The 26,272-nt window shown below is 43.8% G+C and overlaps 2 protein-coding genes across 25 annotated transcripts in view; one reads left to right on the top strand and one right to left on the bottom strand.

Annotated features, from left to right (window-relative positions):
* Window positions 1-9,345, bottom strand: part of LOC137425427 (uncharacterized) — a 60,246-nt gene extending 50,901 nt beyond the window's left edge. Inside the window, exons 1-3 of the mRNA XM_078773710.1 lie at window positions 9,335-9,345; window positions 8,034-8,187; window positions 5,186-5,462 (exon numbers count right to left, since the gene is read on the bottom strand). Of these exons, the coding sequence (XP_078629836.1) occupies window positions 5,186-5,462; window positions 8,034-8,174 (418 nt within the window). The 5' untranslated portion in view covers window positions 8,175-8,187; window positions 9,335-9,345. The remainder of the gene's footprint in view (window positions 1-5,185; window positions 5,463-8,033; window positions 8,188-9,334) is intronic.
* Window positions 9,346-10,118: 773 nt separating this feature from the next.
* CHERP (calcium homeostasis endoplasmic reticulum protein) overlaps window positions 10,119-26,272 on the top strand; it is a 66,108-nt gene continuing 49,954 nt past the window's right edge. For 18 of the 24 annotated variants that reach the window (XM_078773679.1, XM_078773646.1, XM_078773697.1 and 15 more), the window contains exons 1-2: window positions 10,184-10,417; window positions 22,310-22,480. In XM_078773679.1, the coding sequence (XP_078629805.1) occupies window positions 10,393-10,417; window positions 22,310-22,480 (196 nt within the window). In that variant the 5' untranslated portion in view covers window positions 10,184-10,392. Of the gene's footprint in view, window positions 10,418-22,309; window positions 22,481-26,272 lie in introns of all 24 variants that reach the window. The other 6 variants (XM_078773659.1, XM_078773687.1, XM_078773704.1 and 3 more) reach the window with 2 other exon arrangements.

The following is a 26,272-nucleotide window of genomic DNA, read 5'->3' as shown; positions in this document are numbered from 1 at the left end:
GGTGTGGTGAAGGTGGGGGGGAAGGGGTTATATTTACCTTTCTAACGCTGCCATTTCCACTATTCTACGACAGCAGGAACGCTTTAGAATAAAGCATGATGGACGCATTAACGGACGGACATGGCTCCTTTCAAGTAGTAGATACACGTATTACAAAAGTATAACTTGCTTGGCATTGATTTTTTTGCTTGTCACAATAACCGTCGAGGGGTGTTTAATGGAGCGGTGGGAGAATGTTTTGTTTTTTTAAACCCCTCTTCATAGGAGGGGAGGGGTGGGGGTGCTGTGTGTATGTATGTATGTATGTATATATGTATATATGACGTCTTTCTTGTTACTTGCAAAATCGAAGATTTTTCAAGTATATTGGTCGGTTGCGTGTGTTATTCTGTCTCTGTCCGAACAACTGTCAATCGCCTACAGGTCACAATTTTAAACCGATCTTCACGAAACTTCACCAGATGTTAGAGTTGGTCATAAGAAGCCGATACATTTCGAGGTCAACGGTCATCTTGAGGTCGGATGTATAAAATTGTCATTTTTCAACCAATGGACTTGAAAATTGAACAGCATTTGCATATTGAGTCATTAAATTGGGAAACCAACTATTTTTGAGGTCAAAAGGTCAAAGGTCAAACTTGTAATATCAATTTTGGTCTGAAAAATCCTCAATTTCAATCCAATTGACCTGAGCTTTGATTAAGATCGTCAATTTTAATTTTATAATGAAATGGACAATTTGATGTATCCATGTTAACTTTCTATTGCTTGGGGAGGGGTGGATTTTGCAAGTATCATGCTCTGCATGACGTCTTCTTGTTTGTCTGTTTGTCACTCGCCTACAGGTCACAATTCTAAACCAATCGTCATGAAACTTCAACAAGTTGTAGAGGTCGTCACAATCGAGGAGCTTATTGATTTTGAGGTCAAACGTCATCTGGAGGTCAAATTTCTAAAATTCGCCATTTTTCATCTGATTGACTTGAACATTGAACAGCATTTGTATATTGTCACTAAATAGGGAAACCAACTATTTTCGAGATCAAAAGATCAAAGGTCAACTCAAGGTCAAACTTCCAGAATCATCAATTTTCATCTGAAAAATCATCAATTTTCATCCTATCGACTTGAAAATTTAACAGCATTTGCATAGTGCCCCACTAAACTGGTAGACCAACTATTTTAAGGTCAAAGGTCAACTCTAGGTCAAACTTCTAAAATCATCAATTTTCATCTGAAAAATCATCACTTTTCATCCTATTGACCCAAGCTTTGATCAAGATTGTCAATTTTAATATTGATGAAATAGACAATTTGCTGCTGAATCAATGGCAACCTTCTTTTTTTGGTGGGGGGGGGGGGGGGAGGGGGGTTGCAAGTATCGTGCTCTACATGACGTCTTCTTGATTATTTGTTTGTCTGCTTGCACATAATGTTGTGACATAGGCCACAAACGCTACATAGTGGTCACGATTATTACACATTATCTTTTTTCAACCGAGTACCTCGATGAAGTTGGTACAATTAGTATGTGAGCACGTCTAGAAAAGTACGTTTATTAAAAACGTGAGTGCATCGATAAAGTACATACTATTAGATCTACACACATCTCAAAAGTACGGAACGTGACTGTCTATAAAATACATACAAAAACAAACACAAACACACCAGCACACAAACATCACACAAAATACACCAGACAAAACAAGTCCTATCGAGGGTCTGCAATCTCTGATTGCTCTTTCTAGTCATTAATTAGACAGTTATCTCCAAATGAATGGTAATGCAGGTGTTTGTAACCCCAATTATCAACAACTGGAATTGGATGCCGAGGCAGCTCCTTGTCACCCTGGGCCTGACACCTAGAGTGTCTCGCGCTTAAATAACCCCTTTCACACCATACAAATGCACATGTAACATTGCATGTTCAGACATGTTCGGTGCATGTCCATGTATATCCTTACTACAACTCATGAACCGGTGTGCCGGTGTGTATCTGTTTTGCGTGTGTGTGTGTGTGTGTGTGTGTGTGTGTGTGTGTGTGTGTGTGTGTGTGTGTGTGTGTGTGTGTGTGTGTGTGTTGCACTAATCCTCCGACAGTTGTGGGCCGATTACATCCAGATTTACACCATAGGATCAGCATGACCCCAAATTCGTTTATAGGGGTGTTTTTGATCATTGCCCATGGTCAGGGGCGTGGTGGAGGTAGAAGGATGGGGGTGGGGGTGGTTGGGGAGGGGATGCAAGTTCTCTATGTGAATGTGTATCCTGTAGTGCCGCTCTAGGTGGGAGAGGGTATCACAAGTCTCCAACCTGTATAGTACAGTGTTACTGTCTCCACGTTTTCCAGTGTGGTGAGGTCTTAAATTATAAACAGTAGGCATGTTTTCGTTTAATGCACGTTTTTATGCCCCCGAAGGTGGCCGGAGGAATTATGTTTTCGGGTTGTCCGTCCTTCAAAACTTCGTTTTTCTCAGCAACCACATGTCTGATTGAGACGAAACTTTCCGAGTAGGAGGGACACCCATGCAGAATGTTTTTATGATAATTGTGACGTCATAGGTCACATGGTGTGGCAGCCATATTGGATTGAAGGCAAATATTAAATAATGATATCTCTGAAACTGCTTACCCAATTGATGCGAAATTTTACAAATATCATCTAACACCATTGTTGCATATAGTTTGAAAATGATGTTGCAGGTCATGTGGTTTGGTAGCCATCTTAGACAGAAAAACAAACCTTATCAGATCAACCCGAAACTTCACAAACGTGATCCCCTACCCATACATATGCAGAGTATACATTTTTAAAGGTCACATGTCACGTGGTGTGGCAGCCATATTATCTTGAAAGCCGATATTGAAAATATATATATATATACAGTCACGTGAAAAAGTAAGTACACCCCACGTAAAGTTTGGCTTTTTCAACATATTTCAACATACAGCTATTTGATCTTCATTTCAACAATATTGATAGATAAAGGTGATATAATATAACAAATATCATGAAACATTTACATTTTGTAGTCCATTGTACAATTTAAAGAAACATAAATGCAAATTTCACATGTGGAAAAAGTAAGTACACCCCGACATTTATCACTACTTCAAATACCTAAAATTTGAATCAGGTGCACCACCTCAGGTGCAAATGATTAGAACATCGTTACAGAGGATCTTGGAGGAACCTGTCTAATATAAACCTCAGACATTTAGCTTGGTTTGCTCTTTGTTGATGAAATGTGCGGCATCACCATGCCCAGATCAAAAGAGCTCTATAACCTTCTTTCTGAAGGCCTCAGAGATGCCTACGAGTTTGGGGAGGGATTTAAAAAGATCTCCAAACAATTTGAAATCAATCATTCGACTGTCCGGAAGATCATCTACAAGTGGAGAAGATTCCAAACAACTGCCAACTTGTTCAGGCCAGGCCGCCCCAGCAAGTTCAGCCCGAGAGCAGACCGCAAGATGCTGAAAGAAGTCTTGAAGAACCCCAGAACGTCATCACAGGACCTACAGGTAGCTCTTACCACTGTTGATGTCAAAGTGCACGAGTCTACCATTAGAAAGAGGCTGCACAAATTTGATCTACATGGGAGGTGTGCCAGGAGGAAACCTTTGCTGTCCAGAAAGAACATCAGGGCAAGACTAAAGTTTGCCAATGAACACCTAGGCAAAGACCAGCACTTCTGGAACAATGTGCTCTGGACAGATGAGTCAAAGGTAGAGCTATTTGGCCACAGTACCAGAAGACACGTTTGGCAAAAACCAAAGACAGCATTTGACCACAAGAACCTGATACCAACTGTAAAGCATGGTGGTGGAAACATTATGGTTTGGGGCAGCTTTGCTGCATCAGGGCCTCGGCAGCTCACCATCATATAATCCACTATGAATTCTTCATTGTACCAGAGGGTGCTTGAGGTTAATGTGAGGCCATCTGTCAGAAAGTTGAAGCTCAACCGAAGGTGGACCTTGTTTACCAGTACTGGTATGCTTACCAGTAAATCCACCAAGGAATGGCTGAAAAGAAAGAAATGGACGGTTCTGGAATGGCCAAGTCTAAGCCCGGATCTAAATCCCATCGAGATGTTGTGGGAGGGTTTGAAACGAGCTGTGCATGCAAGAAACCCCTCAAACATCGCACAGCTGAAAGAATTCTGCATGGAGGTGTGGGCAAAAATTTCTCCCAGTCGATGTCAGAGACTGGTAGACAGTTATAAGAAACGCCTCTTTGAGGTTGTTTCTACTAAAGGGGGCAATACCACCTATTAGAGCCAAGGGTGTACTTACTTTTTCCACATGCGAAATTTGCATTTATGTTTATTTAAATTATATTATGGACTACAAAATGTAAATGTTTCATGATATTTGTTATATTATATCACCTTTATCTATCAATATTGTTGAAATGAAGATCAACTAGCTGTATGTTGAAATATGTTGAAAAAGTCAAAACTTTACATGGGGTGTACTTACTTTTTCACGTGACTGCATATATAAATCGCTTATCTGAAATCGCTTCACAGATCGATGTGAAACCTGTCATTCCTGGTATAAATGTGATACTTGAAAACAGCTGAAGGGATTTAAATCAAACTTGTTTATTTTTTGGACAGTGAACGAGGGCATCTACCGATTGTGGGACTATGCAGAGGCATATTGATGACAGTCGCATTGCTCTGGCTTTTTTAAAATTTTAAGTGAGCTGTCAGTTGCCTGTACACTGTCCAAATAAAGGGGTGTGTCAGAAGACCGTGTTGCATGCTTGGAACATGATCGCCCATAGATAGTGCGGGTACTCTACAAGTATATATAATATCTATATGATGCAAGGTTAAGCAGTTGGGATTATTCAATGTTAAGGAAAAAGGTCCAGACAACCAACAATTTGAACCAAACAGGAAAAGCTAATTCTGCTCTTATACATTCTTACAAATAATATAATCCTTGTTGCAATGAATGGAAATCGAATTGGTGAGACAATTGATTGCTTGGCCATGCAGCCATAATAGATTTGCAAAACTAGATATAACAGCATCCTCCCCTCCTCCCTTCAGGGCTCCAAGCTTGGAGCAGCACAGAAATGCGAAAGATTGAAGCAAAATGGGTTGTGCAAGAAAGTAAAACAAAAAAGAAGGCACAATTGCATGGAAGGGAGTGAAAATTATGAGCAAACCTGTTTCTCGAATTGACTCGAGTTCTGGAGGATTTATGGTATTACTCTGTGTCAGCTGCACGGTGCTGAACCGTTGTGCCGACTGTCGCAACTCCTCACTTAGGCTATTCAGCATTGCCACGATCATTTGCGGGAGACTAGGTGCTTCTCTGCTGCTGGTCAAAACCTCGGAACCATTGGAGACTGTTGGAACCACAGCTTCGGTGACACGCCGTAGTACAGCATAGAAGGCAAAGGGGAAACGATCGCGGACCGATGCAAACAGCTCAGCTCGAACCTATTAAAATGTGAGTGGCCAAAAACAACAGAGAAACAAGGCTGATGAGATTACTATTTAACGACCTTTCAAAAACATTGTTCCAAACTAAAATTCGTACTTGGTTTTACAAAGAGGAGTGCCATACGATAAACAGATGCAAGTTGAGAAAACAACTATGTTGAGGATAGAGTGCAATAGTAAATGCCGAGAATAGGGTGAAAATATAGCCAAATAAATTGGAAAGTGTTCTAGTCCTCGTTAAAGCAGAAAACATTCACATCGTTACTAAAAAGCAAACGTCAGCACAGAAGGCCGTTTGGCCCATCATGTGTGAGTCATATCCACGTTTCTATATATTGCAAGTCGTGATTATTATAGAGCAAACCCCAAATAAGGAATTTGGCCAGAAAAAGGGCAACGCAAAGGTATTGTGGGATTTTCATGTCCACAAACTAAATGCAGAGGTGATGGCCAGTTTTCAATCCCTCCCTATCAGAAGTCAAGTCTGGTCCAAGATCAAATGCCTACTTCTGCCACTGCATCATAAGGTCAGTCTTTGATGGGTCATATCATAAAAGTGATCATAAGGTCAGCCCCCAAATGGGGGTAAGCCCGGCTGATGGGTTATATTATGGTTCTTGTTTGTCGGTCCCTCCGCATTCTCGACTCAAAAATGACTGGACACATTTCATATAAGGCACATGTATGCAATTATACCTGAGCATGAAGCATGTCAAAGAATTTTGGGATTGGAGCCAATTTGCAATTTTGGCAAATAAAAATTATGGGAGAGAATCGTAAAGGACTGTCTGTATATGTTTTCATGAAACATTATTTATTTATACACACTTTACCATCTCCAGAACCGATACACAACTCTGACATATGTTTTTGTGTATGTACATATATGTATGTATGTATGTATGTGTATGTATGTATGTATATATGTGGATGTATCTATATATGTATATATGTATGTGTGCATGTATGTATACACACGAGCAGATAACCAAGCTCCACTGGGCTGTTTTTAAGGGAATTTGTTCCCAATAGTGTGTGGAATATTTATTGAGTTTGCCAGGAATGTCCTTTGAAACCATAATAGCATGGACTCATGGAAATGAAAAAATAAAAAATAAAAAAACCGCCTTTTAAGGCCAATTTTCCCTGCAGAGTGGGGGAGTTGGCTTTTTTTTTGGGCACTTTTTGAAGCAATGTTTTATGGCCAGATGCCATTCGTGCAGACAACCCTGTTAGTTGCCTCTTGCAACATGCAGGGAATTACCAGCGAACTGGTACTCAATTTTCCGACCTCGGAAGGATGACAGGCTGAGTCAACCCCCGTGGCGTTAATGCAGCGATCGACTGGGATTCGAACTCCAGGATCCTAGGATCCCAAACCGGCAGCATAACCGCTAAGCCAACACCAGGCTGGACACATGGAAATGCCACATATGAAAAGGAAAATGGGACTTCAAGTCATCAAACCCCTCAACAATTGCAGAACCACCCCCCCCCCCCCCCCTGCCCCCAGCCTTTACCCCCATTTTAGCAGGAAAATTCCAAAAAAAAATACTGTTAGAAGTATCCTTTTAAAGATCTGCAACGCATTTTTAGGGTGTTGTCATGATTTTTGACTGTTTAGTGCATATGTTGTGCCTAAATTGCTCTAATTTATGACTTGTACAGTTAGTGTGTCATGTTTTTTGTGTTTCAGTTTAGAAGTGCCTCCAAAGAAAGAGAAGTTCCATGCTGATGGGGATATTAAAAATCGAATTGCTTGTCTTCGTCAAGAAGCCAAGGCATATTCTGAAATCCACAAGCTCCTGAAGATGGAGACCATCCCAAACATCCCTACTGTAGACCTATTCTCTTTATGCCTACCATAAAGAGAATAAGTCTACAGTTACAGAAACCTGGTTCTACTGCAAGGAAAGAGGGATCTGGCAGGCCTAGAGCCACTAAAAGTAAAGATGACAGGCGACTGAAATTCTTAGTTCTCCAGGAAAGAAAGAAAACCCTGTGGAAACTGTCAGAGTTCAGAACTGGTTTCAGAGAGTTCTGTGGAGTGATGAATCAAGATTTCAGCTTTGCAGTGATGCCCCAGAACGTTGCCTTCGCAGATCTGGTGAGAGATCCAACCCCAAGTGCATTTCAACAAATGTTTAGTATGGAGGAGGTGGAATCGTGGTCTGGAGTCCATTTTTGTCTGCTGGTGTTGGTGAGCTGATAAGGTGTGAACAGTCAATTACCGCCAAGGTATACCAAAAATATTAGAGAAAGAATTAGTTCCCAGCCTCCAAAAGTTATTTCCTGGAGAGAAAAGCAAAGAAGTTGGGAAAGGAGAGGAGTGAGGGGCCTGCTGCCTCAACCAGGAGTGATTGAGGCAGCAGTCTGTTGCCTATACACCATCCAAATAAAAGAGTGTGTCAGAAGAACGTGTTGCACTCTTTATACAAGTTTGCCTGTAAGATGAGTACTCTGCGAGCTCCCCTAAATGCTAGTCATTATCACTACTCGCATTCAGCTAAATACAACACTTAAGTGAGATTTAAAAAAAATGAAAGGGTCGTTGAAATGATCAGGAACCTGTGGGTGCTCGGCACAGGCGAGCAGTTCGTCGTAATCACTAATGCCAAGATCACGCGCCATCGCTTGGGCAAAACGTGGCTTCATTCCATGTGCGGCGAGCCATGCAGCAAAATCCACACGTGGGTCCACCATTGCCATGGAATTTAGGGTGCTGAAGCAAGACAAAAATTGGGACAAAAAACATAAATCAACAGGAAATGCAAAGGACGAGATAATTAAACCAAAGTTTGAGTCTGGGGCGAGAGCACAGCCGAGTTTCTTTGCACGGGCCAAAGGGCATTCTCATCGAGCCTCCATGCCCAAAGGGAACGACGAGAGGAGTGAGAATCTACATGGAAAAGAGGAATGGGAATCAGAGAGGATGAGGTGAGTAGGAATCCGAGAGAACAATAGGAGCAGGTATCTGACATCCCAGCAGCAGAAATCTGAAGGGTTTGGGGGCGGTGGAGAGGGATGGGGGAGGCGAAAGGGCATCAAAGGGGACAAGGAGGTGGGGGAATCTGACAGGACGAGATGCCGGGAGTAAATTGAAGAGAATGGAAAACTGAGAAGACAAAGGGTGCGGGAATCGGAGAGGACGAGCGGAGCGGGATTCGGAGGGGACGAGAGGAGCAGGATTCAGAGGGGACAAGAAGAGCGGGATTCAGAGGGGACAAAAGTAGTAGGATTCGGAGGGGACAAGAGGAGCGGGATTCAGAGGGGCCGAGATTCGGAAGTGACGAGAGGAGCGGGATTGGGAGGGGACGAGGAGCGGGATTCAGAGGGGATGAGAGGAGCGGGATTCAGAGGGGACGAGAGGAGCGGGATTCAGAGGGGACGAGAGGAGCGGGATTCAGAGGGGACGAGAGGAGCGGGATTCAGAGGGAACGAGAGGAGTGGGATTCAGAGGGGACAAGATGAGCGGGATTCGGAGGGGACAAAATCAAAAAGAGCGGGATTCGGAGGGGACAAAAAGAGCGGGATTCGGAGGGGAGGAGAGGAGCGGGATTCATAGGTGACCACTGACCAGAGGAGAGGGATTCGGGGGGCGAGAGGAGCGGGATTCGGAGGGGAGAAGAGGAGCGGAATTCAGAGGGGAGAAGAGGAGCGGGATTCGGAGGGGACGAGAGAAGAGGGATTCGCAGGAGACGAGAAGAGGAAATCTGAGGGGATGAGAGGAAGGATAATTGGAAGGGACAAAGTGAGTGGGAATTTGATGGGATGAGTAGACCGGGACTGCAATGGACGAGGATGCTGGAAACAAACCGTTGCAATAACACCAATGATGAAAATATTTTATCAACCTCAGAGCAAATAACCCAAAAGCGCGCCGTCCATGTGTCCAGTGAGAAAGGTCTCTTCCTGACCCACTCACATTGTTTTTTTGTTTTTTTTCTTCTAATATTCCTGCAATTGACAAAAAAAAACTCTCAATGAAAATAATAAATATCGTAAAAGCAAATAAAATACATTACTTATTGTTTGTGAGTAGTTTATAATCACTTCCGGGTAACATAATTCCAGAGAAAAAGAGATGGGATTAGTTTTCTTATTTTACGGTTTTCACTTAGGAGGTACATAGGAAGTTCATTGTTTTAATAAAATAAAATACTATATAAATGGATAGGAAAACATATGCAAATTAACGCAGCCACAAAGTTGCCGAACGAATATTGTAAGCAAAATCGGTGTTTCATTGCGAGTTGTCTTGATTCTTGTAGAGTTTTTTGTGTTATTTCATACATGATATGATATTTACACAAAATTAGCATTGCCTTCGTTTATTACAATTTATATTGGTGGTGACTGCTAAAGCATGGACAGCTACTGCTTAGCTAGCAAACATATCGTGATACACCTCAAAAATTAAATCCATTTCCGCCAAGTAAATAATTAAGTAAATAATGCCACTATATACACTACTTGTATTTGATGTGCAGACTAAGCTTAAAATATTATTATCCAAGTGAATGTCTGTGGAATTATCTTTGAATGAAACGTACGATAAAAGAAAGTAACCACACACAGCAAATCAAGAAACACCGTAAAAATGTAGAACAGCGCACGCTGATCGTGTGGTAAATTATACTCCTCAAATTTTGTGTGTGTAACAAAGATTTTAAAACCGCCGCATTTAGAGGCCTTTCTGTGTTTTTTTAAGGACGTACATGTTCTATTGTAATATAACGTGCATTTGTAAGATGAAAGATCCGATATATTTTACTTATTGGTTGTAGTATTTTTGAGTATTCGGACGGCACGGAATGGAGTTCGGTGATTGCTAGGCATTGTGGGTAATACAGTAGGCGCCCTGCGGGGCCCTGTGGCGCTCGGCTCGTGCTCTTTGCCGCCCTTTTTCGTCCCGTCGTAACGAACCATGGACATCCCGCAGCCCCCGGACGGTAGGAAAGCACTCGCACGGTTTACGCGTCGTTTTGCTCATCACAACATCGATAACGCCCGTTAAATGACTGCACATTGCCAGATACGGATAGGCCGCACGAAGGTCCTACTTTGAACTGCAGCAGCAGCAGCAGCAGCAGCTTCCCCGGTCATGCTTACGTTTCGCATACAGAACGTCGAAGACCCCACGGTGGTGACTTCCGCGGCGAAGAGTTGCCGAGTTATTGCCAGCACCTTCAACAAATTACCGAAAGTGCAGGTTAACAAGACTGTGGTCTGGTGTTCGATGTCCCATAGCCTTAACCCTTAACAACAAGTTACACTGCTGGTGCTTACTATCGCAGTGTGGTTGTTGGACAGCATCTCCCACAAAACTAGAACGACACTCAATAGAATTAGAAAGCACACCTCTACCTGGTTGGTCATATCACTCAATGGTGAAGAATCACTTTAAAATTCGACTAGCTGGACCCGGATCCGGATCTTCACCAAAATTGAATCGATTCTTCCTTGTCACACACACAACTTATCCAACGAGTTTCGTCCAAATCCATCCATAACTTTTTGAGATATCCTGCTATGTATTGTTTTTGACCCTTTCTCCCAATGGTGAAGAATCACTTTAGGAATTAAATAATTATCATATCCGAATCCATATTCAGATCTTCACCAAAATCGAATCGAATCGTCCTTGTCAGACACCCAACCGGTTCACCAAGTTTCGACAAAATCCTTCCACAACCTTTTGAGAAATCCTGCTACGTATCGTTTTTGACCCCATGTCCTCCCAATGGTGAAGAATCACTTTTAAAAATTCTAGTAGCCGGATCCGAATCCAGATCTTCACCAAAATCTAATCATTTCGTCCTTGTGACATAATCTACATCTCTGCCAAATTTCGTCGGAATCAGTCCACAACTTCTTTTTTCCACAACAATTTTCCCTATTTTCTTCGGAGGTAAAACCGAACATGTTTTCCCACATAAAGCCATGGGGGAATGTGTTTTTGGCCCTGAAATTTGGAGCTACCTGGGGTGGTTTTTCAGATATACCGTTTTTCAGTACACAGATAAATAGTTATCAAACATGTATTAATATTATAAACAATTACACCATGGGAATTGCAAAGCTCCACAATTACACGTGATTCAATAAACCTACGAGGTATTTTTTTTTTGTTGTTTTTTTGTATACTGAATCGAGGCTCGTGAAAGAGCTGACATTTACTTCACAAACAAATCAACCAGACAAACAAAATATATAAAAAGAGACAAGATGGGGATAGAAGGTGAAGCACACAAACACTTGAGAGCACACAACATTTGAGAGCAGGGAGATGTGTGGGAGGGAGAGGGCTTGGGGGGAGGTGGTGTGGGAAGGAGGGGGAGGGGGGGGGTGTGAGAAGTATAAAACACAAGGACACCCAAGGACTTCCAGGACAGAAGTTGGTATTTCAAAAAAGTGGAATTGGGGTGAAATTAGCGGGGGTAGAAAAGATCAAGGTTTTGGATGGGGGAAGATAAGAGATGGTGGTGAGCAGCTGTTTTAAAGACCTGGAGGGTGGAGTGGGATTGAAGAGAGTGAGGGAGTTTGTTCCAGAGGCGGGAGAAAAGAGGAATGAAGGAGTGAAGGTGAGCAGAGAGTCTTGATTTTGGCAGTTTAACCATAAGAGGGTTGCAGGCAGTTCTTGTGTGACCTGTAGGAATATTTGGGGGACAGAGCCCAGAGAGAGCTGGGGGGGCAAGGCAAGAGAGGAGTCGGTAGAAGACGGAAAGACCACCAACCTGCCTGCGGTGAGTGAGTGAAAGGCCCTTGGAGTTAGCTTCATCGCGGGAGATTCCAATGATTCTGAACGCTTTGGTTTCAACAGCGTGAAGACGAGCTAGGTGTAAGGCAGGAGCACCAGCCCAGAGGGGAGAGCAGTATTCCATTGAGCTGCGGTTGAAGTTAGCTTTTAGCTTCATCGCGGGAGATTCCAATGATTCTGAATGCTTTGGTTTCAACAGCGTGAAGACGAGCTAGGTGTGAGGCACAAGCACCAGCCCAGAGGGGAGAGCAGTATTCCATTGAGCTGCGGATGAAAGCCTTGTATGTGGTGAGGAGCTCAGGTGTGCCAAGGAAGGACTTCGCACGACGGAGGATGCCCAGTCGGTGACTGGCTTTGGAGGCCAGATTTGAAATGTGGTTTTCCCAGGAAAGATCATGGCAGATAGTGAGACCCAAAAGCTTGAGTGACAGAAATTCTTGGAGAGGATTATTCAGAAAGTGGATGGGAGGGTTGTCCAGTCGGTCTTTTCGGAGAGACATCGTAAGAGTGTGAGATTTGTCAGGATTGAAAGACATGTCCACTTGTTTGCCCAGTCTGTGATTTTGTCCAGGTCTGCAGAGAGTGAGGAGGCTGCAGACTGCCGATCTGAGGAATGAAGAATGGAGCGACAGAGAGTAGAGTCATCAGCAAAGAAATAGAGAGGATTTTCAAGAGAGTCAGAGAGATCATTGATGAAGACCAGAAAAAGCACAGGGCCCAGAACACTGCCTTGGGGAACTCCAGCCTGAACAGGAAGCGGAGATGAGAGAAACCCATTCAGGGCCACACGTTGACTACGACTACAGAGGAAGTCCGCCAGCCATGCGTGTAGATTTCCATGGATACCAAAAGAGGAGAGTTTGGTGAGCAGAGCGGGGTGCCAGACCGTATCAAGGCACGTGATATGTCGAGGGAGACAGCTCTATTTTCCTGTTTGGCAATGAAGACCTCCATCCATTGTTGAGACAGCAGAAGCAGCATGTCCAGAGTAGAGTGACCTGGTCTGAAACCAAATTGATGATCAGAGATCAAGCCATTGGAGAAGAGGAAAGATTGGACAATTGGACAAAATTGATGATCCACATACTTATTGGACAGAATTGAATCCACAGTAATCCGATTTATCAACTTGCCCAATTTGACCTCAAAACTCGACCCACCCGAATTACACCGCAAAGTTGGGTCTCTTTCTCTTTTCTAAAGATATTACTTCGGTTTCTGCTCCCAAGAACTTGCTGCTTGTGTATCTCCGCCATTGTCGTGACCACGGAATACTCGACAAACCAATACATCACATGATTAATATGTGGCCATTGGCAACTCAAGGGTGGGCCTTTATGATGTTTCTTTCTTCCCCTCCACTCAAATTCTGGAACTCTTTACAACAGGCATTTTAAGGCCAATTTCCCTGCAAGAGCTGGGGTTAGCCGAGCGGTCCCCATGACAATCTTCTCCATTTTGCCCTATTTTCTGCATCTCCTCTTGTTAACCCCCTCGCCCGCATTTCTTCTTCGACCATCTTTAGCCAAGTCTTTCTCGATCTTCCCCGTCCTCTACTTCCTTCTGCATTCATTTCCATCACTCTTCTCAACCAGTCAATTTCATCCTTCCTCAACACATGACCAAACCATCTCAAACTGTTTCTCTTCACAGCATCCATCACAGGCTCTATTCCCATCATCTTTCGCAATTCATCATTTGTCTTCCTCTCTTTCAACAATACTCTACACATCCACCGAACCATTTACATTTTCACCCTTTCCAGCCTTCGTTGCTGCTCTACGTTCATTATCCATGTCTCGCTCCCATAAATCATAACACTTCTCACACATGCAGCATACACCTTTCCCTTCAGCTTCAACGACACTCCCCTCCTGGTCAGCACGCCACTCAGTTCCAGAAACGTCTTCCATGCACATCTCACTCTAGCAACCGTTGCCGAGTCTGATCCACCTTCTCCATTCAGCATGTCTCCTCGGTAACAAAATGTTTTCACACCTTCCAGCTTCACGCCGTCTCCAAGATCCAACTCAAGATTTCCTCCATCTGCAGCTCCTTCTGTGCACACCTTACATTTGAATGTAGCTGCCACACTGGTTAATGACCCTCTCAAACCACTACATTTTTGATGAACCCACTCAGCGCACATTGTACATTGAATGGAAGTCACTCCGACACCCTTTCCGCACACAGCACATGGCCACTTCCCAGTTCTTTCCACCTCACCACATGCTTTACCACTTGCCATCACCTTCGTTTTTCCGATATTCACCTTCAGACCTTTTGTCTCCATACATTCCTTCCACTTGTTCATCTTCTCCTTCAGTCCATCCATACTTTCTGCAATCAACACCAGATCATCTGCAGACAACAACTCCCACGGTAAACCCTCCTTTACGTTCTGAGCCAGCACCTCCATCACAGCTACAAATAGTAGTGGACTTAGTACCGACCCCTGATGCACTCCCACCTTCACCTCAAACTCACCACTGTTTCCGTCCTTCGTCCTTACAACTGTACGCGCTCTTTTGTACATTGCCATCACCACTCTGATCAACCATTCCTCCACTCCTAACTTCCTCAATGCCCATGTCACTACTTCACGTGGAACCCTATCGAATGCTTTCTCCAGATCAACAAACCCAAGAAGCAACTTCTTCCTCTTCTCCATGTACTTCTGCAACTTCCTCACAATGAAAAGCGCGTCTGTCGTTCCTCTTCCTTGCATAAATCCAAACTGCATTTCGTCAATCTTCACTTTCTTCCTTATCCTCCTCTCCAACACCCTTTCCAATACCTTCATTCCATGCTCCAATAACTTTATCGCTCGATACGAGCCACAGTCCAGAGGGTCACCTTTCCCCTTGTATGGTACTCTTTACCTTCCCATGTATTTTCAAACTCTTACGACCTTCCCATTTTCAAAAAGCAGATTTCCTCAAAAACTCTTAAGACTACTTTCTCTCTTTTTACACTTTTCTATCAGTGCAGTTCTTTTATTTAAGGTCTGGCCTCGATGATGACTATATAGTCTGTGACCGGTGCCTTCAACTTTTAAAAAATAACAAAAACGATAGACAACAAGCACTTTGTACTTTCCGAGTATTGGAGACAGTTTCTTTGGCCGAGGCTGGAGGAACGGAGTTTATTGCGATAGGAGAGTCACATTTGCAGAGTGGCAGAATCGTCTGCCTCTTCACTTGACGCTGTACTGTCACTTTCTTCACCAGTGGGAATGGTGTGGCTGGTGGAAGGAGCATCCTGACTGATGAATGTAGTTGGTGATGCATCTTTCAGCTTGAAAAACACATGAAGAGTGGGATGGATGGTTTTCTTTCTCTTTTTGCTGTGTAAAGTTCCTTGTAGCTTCGAAGGGCGTCATTCACAGCACGGCCTAAAATCGGTGCTCCTTTCAACATTTGGATTTTGCCGAATAACAAATTATATGGCCTGCTCAAACGTGCCGAGAATTTGGCCGTGGTTTTTCATTGTGAGCTGCTTGAATTGAGATGTCAGCGTCTTCTTCTTCTTCAGCCTGCTGCTGTTCCGACTCGATGAGATCCTCATTGCTAAATGGATCTGCATGAGGCTCTAGTAAGTCCTCCCTGTCCACTTCGTCAACCTCATCAAAGCTCAAGTTCCTGTGTAGAGAGTCCAGACAACTTGCAATTAGAAGCCATTTTGTTTTCATGGAGTGCGGCATCCTGAACCTGTTTCCATTGTGTGTGAAGCGTAATGTGTCAGTTTTCTAATCACCGTCTTTCTCCATGTCCAAAAGGGAGATTTTATTATTTAATGAAATTTATTTTCAGTCTTCCAAAGGTTCACACTGATGAGTGTCTAATTTGAGGTGCACAGAGCGAGTGAGTCGAAGAAACAAATATAGGAAGTGACAGAATGCAGAAATTTGAAAGAAGTGGAAGAAGGAAAGTGAAAGAGAGAAACACCATCAAGAGAGTAGATAATTAGAAAATGCAGTACAACAAGTGTGAATGAGAATATAGAAAGAGCTTGAGAAGATTGATTGCTTGAGTGCTCTGCTTGAAGGCAGATCTTTGGCTGCTTGGCAAGAGTAATACTCATTGGGTTGCCATTGCCTGCCCAACAATTAGTCGGGGCAGGAGATGCCGGTGATGATTCGTCTACTCTTGGCAATGGAAACCGTGGGATACTTAACATTCACCAACAAATGATGGTAGACGGGACACCCGGCTTAACGTCCATCCGAAAGTTGTATTCATTTACACCTCTAATGTAATTGCCTTTCATAGTTTCTTGAGACGAGGTATGATTGGCGAAGGACTGCTGGTTCTTTTGGCAGTCATTACGGAGGTTTTGGGCTCTTTCAAAAGGAATATACCCCACTGTCACTAAGCATCTCCCACCCTGCAAGCACAGAGGGAATACAGTGTACTTACTGCACATGCGCAGTTGTGTGAAAACGTGTTTATTCGCATCCCAGGTGGTTGTTGTTTCAGGCACACGATTTGAAAGATTTTCCTTCCAATGGCATTTACGATAAAGTGAAACCCATTTGCGATAATCAAATATTTGGTTAAAAACCAAGTTGCGATAAATCAAACCTACGATATGCGAACTTGCGATAAGCGAGGACTTGCCGTATATAAATAATTATTTGATGCTCTGGAAAAACCTACTCTTCCTTTTTGCAAATTATTTCATATTGTGTTGCACAGTACACCCATCACTTTGCCAGGCAGTCAGCAGCTGCATCTCTCTCTGCTGATCTGGATATTATTAGACACTGGTCTGATAAATGGAACATATCCTTCACCCTGGAAAATGTCACCCTATATCTCTGGAAGGTTCGGCAAACAAGCCCTACTATATATTCTCTTGGTCATCCACTGGAAGAGGTTCAGTCTCGTGAAGTTCTAGGCCTCACCATCAGGCATGACCCTATGACCGTTCCTGAGCTGACCACATAGTAGAGCTGTCCTCCAAAGCGAGCCACAGACTGGTCATCCTCTGTCGATCTTAGTATTTCTTTGGAAAATCAGAACCACTCAGTCTACAAGGCTTTTGTTCATAGTTCCGTAGACTCGTAGAGTACTGCTCTCCACTATGGACTGGCATCCCAGCGTCGCATCTCTCATGGATTCTGTGGAATCTAAAGCTCTCAAAATTTTGGGGTCTGTTGAGACAGAAGCACAAGGTCTTACCTCATCTCTTTTATTATGCATGTCTCCCATCTATGGAACCACATTTCAAAAGGAATATACCCCACTGTCACAGGCTGTTCAGGTCACAGGCTGTCACAGGTTGCGTACAGGCTGTTCTGTCTCACTGTTCCCTCCAGGACTTCAAGCACCCAATGCACCGCCATATATTGTCATCCCCATTCTGATCCATTATTTTTATTATCCCCGTTAATCTTCCCCAACAACTATTTTACTATGTAATAGTCAGTGTCATAATGTGTACCACTTTGTAATCATAATCAGTACCATTTTGTCATAATATGTACCATTTTATGCTGTTGGGAAATTGATTCTCTGAGACAGTGATGCATATTGTCAATGAGTGTCCAAAGTTAGCAAACGATGTGTGCATAGAGACCCGTAATCAAGTGGCCATTGCCCTTTATTTGGATATTTGTGGCCAATTCCATCTGCCAAGAGGACTGCCGTTGTGCCAACGCAATCCTGATAAAATCATAGAAAATAACAATGTAAATATCATTTGGGACTTGCGTTGAGGTTGTATCAGATGATGGAAGGCAAAAAACCTGATATCTTCATCTACAAGCCTTTGTAATTACCATTAATTACCATTAACATTAATTACCATAAATCCAGCCCACAAAAATTACCATTAATGGGATTGCTTTCCCATGGGATAAACATCTAGAATAAAGGGAAGAAGCGGAAAATATCTCTAAATACCAACACCTATCTAGATATCATGTCAAAATGCAACGCCTGTCCGCATCTGCTTTGTACTCAAACGAAACTTGATGAAAACAAGTCAAAATAAATTGTACATTTTATTAATCTGTGTTCTCCATATTCTTAAAATAAAGGTTCGTTCAATATTGTTGCGGATCTGCCGCCGGCCTTCTCCCCTTACCAAGGGGGGATTAGTCCCCTTGTCTTTGACTGACCAGGCACGACCCGAGGCCTATGACGTCCCTTCCGGACAGCGCGAAATAGGGTATCAGGACCAAATTCGCTATTACCTAAATACTCGCGCTGCCCTGAAGCGAGGAGACACGCGTGTTGATACGCCGAGCGGTTGCGTACATGCGATCCGCGCCGTTTAGATGGTGGAACCCGATTCAAGCGGTTTTATTCGTACCACGCTTAGTCAATGGAGAAATCACGGGTACGATCGAATCAGAAAGGAAGAACAGGTTTATTTACACTATACACAATGATTCAAGAGCAGAGACACAGAGCAAATCCTTAAAAACAGTCTTACTTAATACCCAAGGACACGGGCCCGTCTCACACACACACTCACACGGGGATTGCAGATGGCAGGACGATGTTCACCAGTGCTTCCAGGGATGGCTTCCGTGCAGCTCTCTCTCCGGTCCCCGGCACGTCCCTTGGAGTAGGTGAAGGCAGGAGCTCTCCGCATGTCGTCTGAACGGAGCGAGTTATCACGGGGCAAATTGGTAGGGAGCGGACTTTGACGCGGCTGGCGGTTATTCACTTGCGGCTATGGCCGCGCTTACTCGCGTGGGTGAAAAGTGCAATATTCGTTACCGGCGCGTCTGGCTGCACCCGCGTACTTGGCACAGTTCAACGCCTCTTCTTCTCTCTCTCTGCGCAAGTCCTCAAACAACGCGCGTATCCTCCGCAAGTTCTCAAAACAACGCGCTTATCTTGCGAGTCCGAATCCTTTCGCCACCGCCGTTCAAGTCCACGTCCTGCTGGTAAGTCCTCTATCTCTCTCTCTCCTTTGCGAGTCCTGTCGAGGGCTTTGCGCAGCGCGTTATATAGGCACGCCCCGCGAACCTTCTCAAACTCACCAGACGCGCCTCACCACGCCCTCTCACGCCATGCCGCTAGAGCCCTGATTGGCTGGTGGCTCTTACCGTCATCGCCTTCTGCCGCTCCCGATCTCAACGCCGCTCACCCCGACCCCGCGCTCCTCCTTCTCAGGCCTACCTCGTGTTACTCGACTAGTGGTCAGCCGAATGGGGCGTGGGATCAATTACGCCCATAGAGGTAGAATTGGAGGTGGGACGCAAAATGAATGGAGGACCTATTCTCATGTCTTTACACAACGCAGGCACGAAGAGGGGAAATGGCCTATTCTTACACATACTAAGACATAACTATACTACAAATGGGCCTTTATGTTGCTTGTGTGACTAACTATGGGGGGCAACCCTTTAACCTTTAATGACTTCAATGTGCCAATCTCAAAACCGCAGCAATATTTTATGACAAAACCTCAATTGGTGAAAATGCTATGGCCTGGACAAACACACTGAAGCTCAATGGTAAATAAATAGGCTAAAGAAACAGAAAGGAGAACCACCTTCAGAGGCCATTTTTTCCCCCCAGAGCAGGGTTGGCCAGGCTAAAGAAACAGGAAAGCAAAAAAAAAATAACACAGCCGTCTTGCACTTGATACGCTTTGGACAGGCTGATAAGTTCTATTTGTACTCACTGTGACTTTGCCCTTTGACATTTTGACCCAATTATTAATTATTCCTCTCCATATTTTCATCAGGAGAAGATTGTCATGGGGACCGCAAGGCTAACCCCCGCTCTAGCAGGGAAAATGGCCTTAAAATGCATGTTGTGTTGTTGTATATTCTCATCAGGGTTTGTTGAAAATTTGATGACAAAAGCCATACACAAGACAATGAAAGGCTACCTCAAAGACTTGGATATCACTATCAGCATCCAAACTCTACCAGAGGCCATCTATGAATCGATTCATACCATGTTATGACAACCTCGTGATCGTTTAAGATTTGGCTGATCCTGAAGTCAATATGAAAAGTTATCGGAGAAGAGATTTAACATTGGTCTCTGAGACTTTCACAACAACAACAATAACGAGAACGGAAATCGGTCGAGCGCTTACCTCCGCCAGGCTGAACTATTTACGTTTTGTATCCCACTGATAGGCCGGATCTGGACATGAACCAAAATCGAACCGGCTTGTTCTTGTCACCAACCAAATCATCCACCTAGTTTTATCACTACTCCTCCACAACCTTTTAAGATATCGTACTATACATCGTTTTTGGCCCGATCTCTCAATGGTGAAGAATCACTTAAAAGTTCTCGTATCCGGATCCGTATTCAGACCTTCACCACAATTGAATCAATTTTTCCTTGTCACACACCCAACCTATCCACTAAGTTTCGTCCATGTTCATCCTATTCACAAACAGACAGGCGAAAATATAACCTCCACCCACCTTTGATGGTGCCAGTATCTGGAGTGAAGTTGATGACACGCCATCACAATTCCCCACACTTCCCACTTATAGCAAAGTTGAAAGATGGCAAAACGTTCCACCAGGAATGACCCGATATTGAATTTTGAGTTGAAATTTTCCCCGGGTTTGACCCTGTGACCCCAATTCCCCACCCCTGGGGCATGATCCGGAGTGGGGGGTGGGGGTGGGGGGGTTCAAATCCAAATAATTGTTACATATTTTATGTGTCTCCCAATCTTGATTGCATATACAAGGTTTCATTTTTAAGAATGTGCCCCTAATTGCATCTTATTTTATATTTTACTTTTATATACTTGTGGTATTTGACCCCACCGCAGCAGGTGGGGCCAAATATGACACTGCTCTTGCACATTCTTGTCATGTGGTGATCATAACTACTAAGTTTGGTGAATTTCTGCCAAACCGTTTAAGAGGAGATAGATAGATAGATACATGGATGAATGGATAGATGGACAGACGGACGGAGCCGAATACAATATCCCCCCATTTTTTTCAAAAAGCAAGGGGATAACTAGAATTGCACTCGGTAGTGCATGTACCTCTGGTAGGCTGAACAGTTTATGTTTCGGCTGGATTGTCCTGATAGGCCAGATTTGCATCTGGACCTTAAACAAAATCTAATCAGCTCCTTATTATCACACATTCAAGTTGTCTTCCAAGTTTCGGCCAAATACATCCATAACTATTTGAGATATCGTGATCGCAGACAAACAAACAGGGGTGGAAACATAACCTCCGTCCACCTTCAATAGCTGATAGCCTTGCGTTGGCTTAGAGGTTGGGGTGCCGGCTTGGGATCCTAGGATCCTGGGTTCGAATCCCGGTCGATCGCTAAATTAACACCAGGGGGGTGGACTCAGCCTGTCATCCTTCCGAGGTCGGCAAATTGAGTACCAGCTTGCTGGGATGAATGATCCCGGTGTGTACCCCGGTTTAGAATAGGTACACCGTATCCCTGCGCCTCGTAAGAGGTGACTAAGAGTTGGCGCCAGGAAGGGCATCCGGCCATAAAAACATTGCCTCAACCAGGGAACCATGATTGTCATGGGGCGCGCAAGGCTAACCCCCGCTCTAGCGGGGAAAATGGCCTTAAAACGATCATTCATTCATTCATTCACCTTCAATGGCTGAGGTCATTACAACGGCAATTGGTAGAGCACATACCTCCGCTAAGCTGAACAGTATGTTTTGTGTCCCACTGATGGGCCATATCTGGATTCGGACCTGAGCCAGCCTGTACAGAACATTTTGAGATCTCGTGCTATATATTATTTTTGACCATCTCTCAATTGTGACGAATCACTGAAATTTTTTAGCATCCGGATCTTCACCATAACCTAATCAATTCGTCCTTGTCACACCCTACCTATCCACCAAATTTCATCTGAATCCATTCATAACTTTTTTTAGATATCCTGCTCACAGACAGACAGAGAGCGGTGAAAACATAACCTACGTCCACCTTCGGTGGCAGAGGCAATAAATTGTTTTTATTTTTGAGTGTAATGTCAAAATTTTAAAATGCATGGAACGCATTTGTCACAGAACTAGCAACACATTGATTTGTTATGGTTACACCCTGTGTTGAGGTCATTTATGCTTTTTCTTGAAACTTTGTTCTGCTTGTGTTTACAGACCAGGAACAACGAAATATCATTGACAAACTCGCGCAGTTTGTAGCACGCAATGGGCCCGAGTTTGAGAAGATGACCAGGGTGAAACAACGGAAAAATCCCAAGTTTGCATTCCTCTTCCATGGCGAGTTCTTTAACTATTACCAGTACAAAGTTACCACCGAGCAGCAGAGTGAGTTATTACAATGATAATTTATAAAACGACAGAATTATAACAGCCTCTATGAATCTTAAGTTGGCAATACACGGAGGTATACAATACAATACACATCAGTGTGAATCCCGGACTATTTGCTTCTGTCTCTCAGACTTTGCCCTCAGGTGTCTTCAGATTGGTCTCGCAGTTGAGTGATGTTTTAAGGTACTTTCCTGCGAATAACTTCAACCACCCAAATATTTACTGCCAAAACAATTTAGAATGTTTGCATCTTATACTGACAGACCTTGCTGATTATGAACATAGATTCCATAATTGTAACTAGAACGGCACTCGGTAGAGAGCACTCGGTACCGGCGTTGAACTACCGGTACCGAGTACGGTACCGGTACGATTTCAGCCAGGCTGAACAATTTACATTTTGTATCCCACTTGGCTTAGCGGTTAGGGTGCCGGCTTGGGATCCTAGGATCCTGGGTTCAAATCCCGGTCGATCGCTGAATTAACGCCAGGGGGGTTGACTCAACCTGTCATCCTTCCGAGGTCGGCAAATTGAGTACCAGCTTGCTGGGATGAATGATCATGGTGTGTACCCCGGTTTAGAATAGGTACACCGTATCCCTGCGCATCGTAAGAGGCGACCAAGGGTTGGCGTCAGGAAGGGCATCCGGCCATAAAAACATTGCCTCAAACAGGGAACCATGATTGTCATGGGGCCCGCAAGGCTAACCGCTGCTCTAGCGGGGAAAATGGCCTTAAAACCATCATACATTTTTTTTCATCCCACTGATAGGCCAGATCTGGATCCTAACCTGAACCAAAATCGAATCGACTTGTTCTTGTCGCCTACCCAACTCATCCACCTCGTTTTGTTTTAAATTGTTCACATCTCTGAGATATCGAGCTGTATATCGTTTTGTCCCCATCTCTCAATGGTGAAGAATCACTTAAAAAATTATCTGATCTGGATCCGGATCTTCACCACAATCCAATCAATCCTTCTTTGTCACACACCAACCCTGTCCACCAAATTTCTTCCAAATCTGTCCACAATTTTTTGGAGATATGTTCTCACAGAGAGACAGGGGTGAAAACATAACTTCCGTCCACCTTTGGTGATGGAGGTCATAAAAAATTTCAAATCCGGATCCGTTCTCGATCTCCAACAATGCTGTAATTCTTCCTTATCAAACACCCAACCTGTCCACCAAGTTTTGGCCGAATCTATCTGTAACGTTTTGAGATATCCTGCTCGCAGACAAACACAGACAGACAGACCAACAAACAAACAAACAGACAGACAGAGACAGACAGACAGGGGTGAAAACATAACACATGATGTTTTCTGGCGATTATATTTGACAAAAACTAATGGGCCGGGTTGAAAGAAGTGAAAGCATCCCCATCTATTACCGACCCTGAATCGGTGGGAAATTTTACTGACCTATACTTTTTCTGGCCTAATGTGGTCGCTTAAGCCATTCCTGCAAATAAAAGATTAATTATACTGCATCTCGCACTGACAATTCTATTTTATTTCACAAAAACGAACGTAATACTCAAGTTGTTATGCCTCAGAAGCAGCTTCCAAGCTCGAGTCAAAGAAGTCGCGCCTGGTTCACGCATGTTGCACTGTATAAGTTGTCGGCAAGCACATGCATCAAAGACTCTGCAAAAATAATTAAACGGTGCTCTGTCCACTGTGACGAGGATAGTAAACCATATCAAATCATATGCTTTGAACACTTTGAATGCTTTGAACGACACTTCCCCCAAGCTCAGTAGTTGTGTCAAGTTTTTGTGTTGTCAGAGAGAGAGTGTGTGTGTGTGTATGTGTGTGTGTGTGTGTGCGTGCGCTCTATTATGAGTCTGAGGTCAAGTATTAAAAAATTTTAAAAAACAACAAGCTTGTTTGCAAACTCTGCAATCATTTTGATTCTGTTCATGAATCGCTCATGTTTCACACTGAAGTTCACTGGTTATCTTGTGGCAAAGTTATGAGACTTGTGTTAGGCCTTTAGGATGAAATGAGAGAATATTTCAATCGTGATATGGGGCCAATAAGACGACAGCAGATTTTGTTACCAAAACGGATGATCCAGAGTGGGAATTATATATTGGGACATCAACAAGATACCTTTCTCGTCTTGGCACTCTCAGCCAGTCTCTGCAAGGAAATTATGTCACAGTCCTTTGGTTCATTGACGAGCTCAATGCTTTTCGTAGGAAATTCACACTCTGGATCACGAATATTGGATGCGTGGATTTTGAAATGTTCAAAAGTCTGACTGACATCATCATTGAATGTCGAGATTGTGAGGAATTGCCATTTCTTGAAAATCTTCATCAAAGCTTGAAAATCTCACTGTAATGAATATGAAGACTTTGTATCCTTTGATGAAAAACGACTTCCCAGGTCTTCCTGACCTACTTCATTTTGATGACGTCAGGTGGAGCTACCTGTTTCTGTCCATTGATCTCCAGAATGTTTCTACAGCCTGAGGTATCTTTGAAGCAAAAAGTATGTCAGACTTCTGGTGTGATATGCGGAATCCATATCCTGTCGTTGCAAGATTGGCTGTTTGTGCCCCGATAGCGTTTATGTCAACCTGGTTGTGTGAGACCGGATTCTCATCCCTCTTTGTGATAAAATCGAAACTTCAAGCAGGACTGCAACTTGAAGATGACCTTCAGTCTGCTCTGTCAATAACTAGTCCTCGAGATCATTGATATTCTGGATGATAATAAACAGGTCCCATTTTCACATTAAGATGAAAATTAGCAATATGGTAAAAGTCGCATTTCTGAAATAGTAATTAATTCTGACCAAGAAAGGTGGTGTGAGTCAGACGGTTTTTTATTTGTATCATCTACTCTGGTGTTGGCTTTATCATCTACGTTTAGCCTGGTGTTGGCTTAGCGGTTAGGGTGCCGGCTTGGGATTCTAGGATCCTGGGTTCGAATCCCGGTCGATCGCTGAATTAACGCCAGGGGGGTTGACTCAGCCTGTCATCCTTCTGAGGTCGGCAATTTGAGTACCAGTTCACTGGTAATTCCCTGTGTGTCGGAATAGGCGACTAATAGGGTTGGCGGCATTAAGGGCATCCGGCTGTAAAACATTGCTTCAAAAAAGGGGACCATGGTCCCCAAAAAAGGCCAACCCCTGCTCTGCAGGGAAAAATGGCCTCTAAAGGTGGTTCTTCTTTTTCTTCTTCATCTACCACTTCTCAACCTTTGAAAAAGAAGGGAATTGCATTGGGCAAGTCACATTTCATAAGTTGGCTTCCAAATCCAGCCGCCAACTGGGCATTCTCCGTCGTACAAATACCTTCCTTGACACCCTGAATTACTATCCACCTACAAGGCCTTCATCCGCAGCTTCATGGAGTATTGCTCTCCCCACAGGGCTGGCTCTCATGCTTCACATATTGCTCAGCTTGACACCGTGGAAACTAAGGCCTTCAAAATTATTGAAATCTCTGGCGATGAAGCTGTCGATGGGTTACTTCGCCATCGTAGACAGGTCGGTGGACTCTTCGTCTTCTACCGCCTCCTTTCTGGTCTTGCACTCACTGCTCTTTCCGTGCTTTGTATCACCGAGCCTCCTCCCTCCCCCAGGTTTCTGCAGAGCACACACGGTCCACCATCAACCCCTTCCTGGTGAAGCTACCCAAATCCAGGATCACTGCTCACCTCCACTCATTCGTTCCTCTTGTTTCACACCTGTAGAACCAACTTCCACATCCTCTTCAATCTCATTCTTCCCTCCAGGTCTTCAAGACAGCTGTTCACCACCATCTCAAATTG

The sequence above is a fragment of the Myxine glutinosa genome, chromosome 1 (genome assembly GCF_964187855.1).
Source record: "Myxine glutinosa chromosome 1, kmMyxGlut1.1, whole genome shotgun sequence".
NCBI classification, from domain to species: domain Eukaryota; kingdom Metazoa; phylum Chordata; class Myxini; order Myxiniformes; family Myxinidae; genus Myxine; species Myxine glutinosa.
This window is presented reverse-complemented; position numbering and strand designations above follow the sequence as displayed.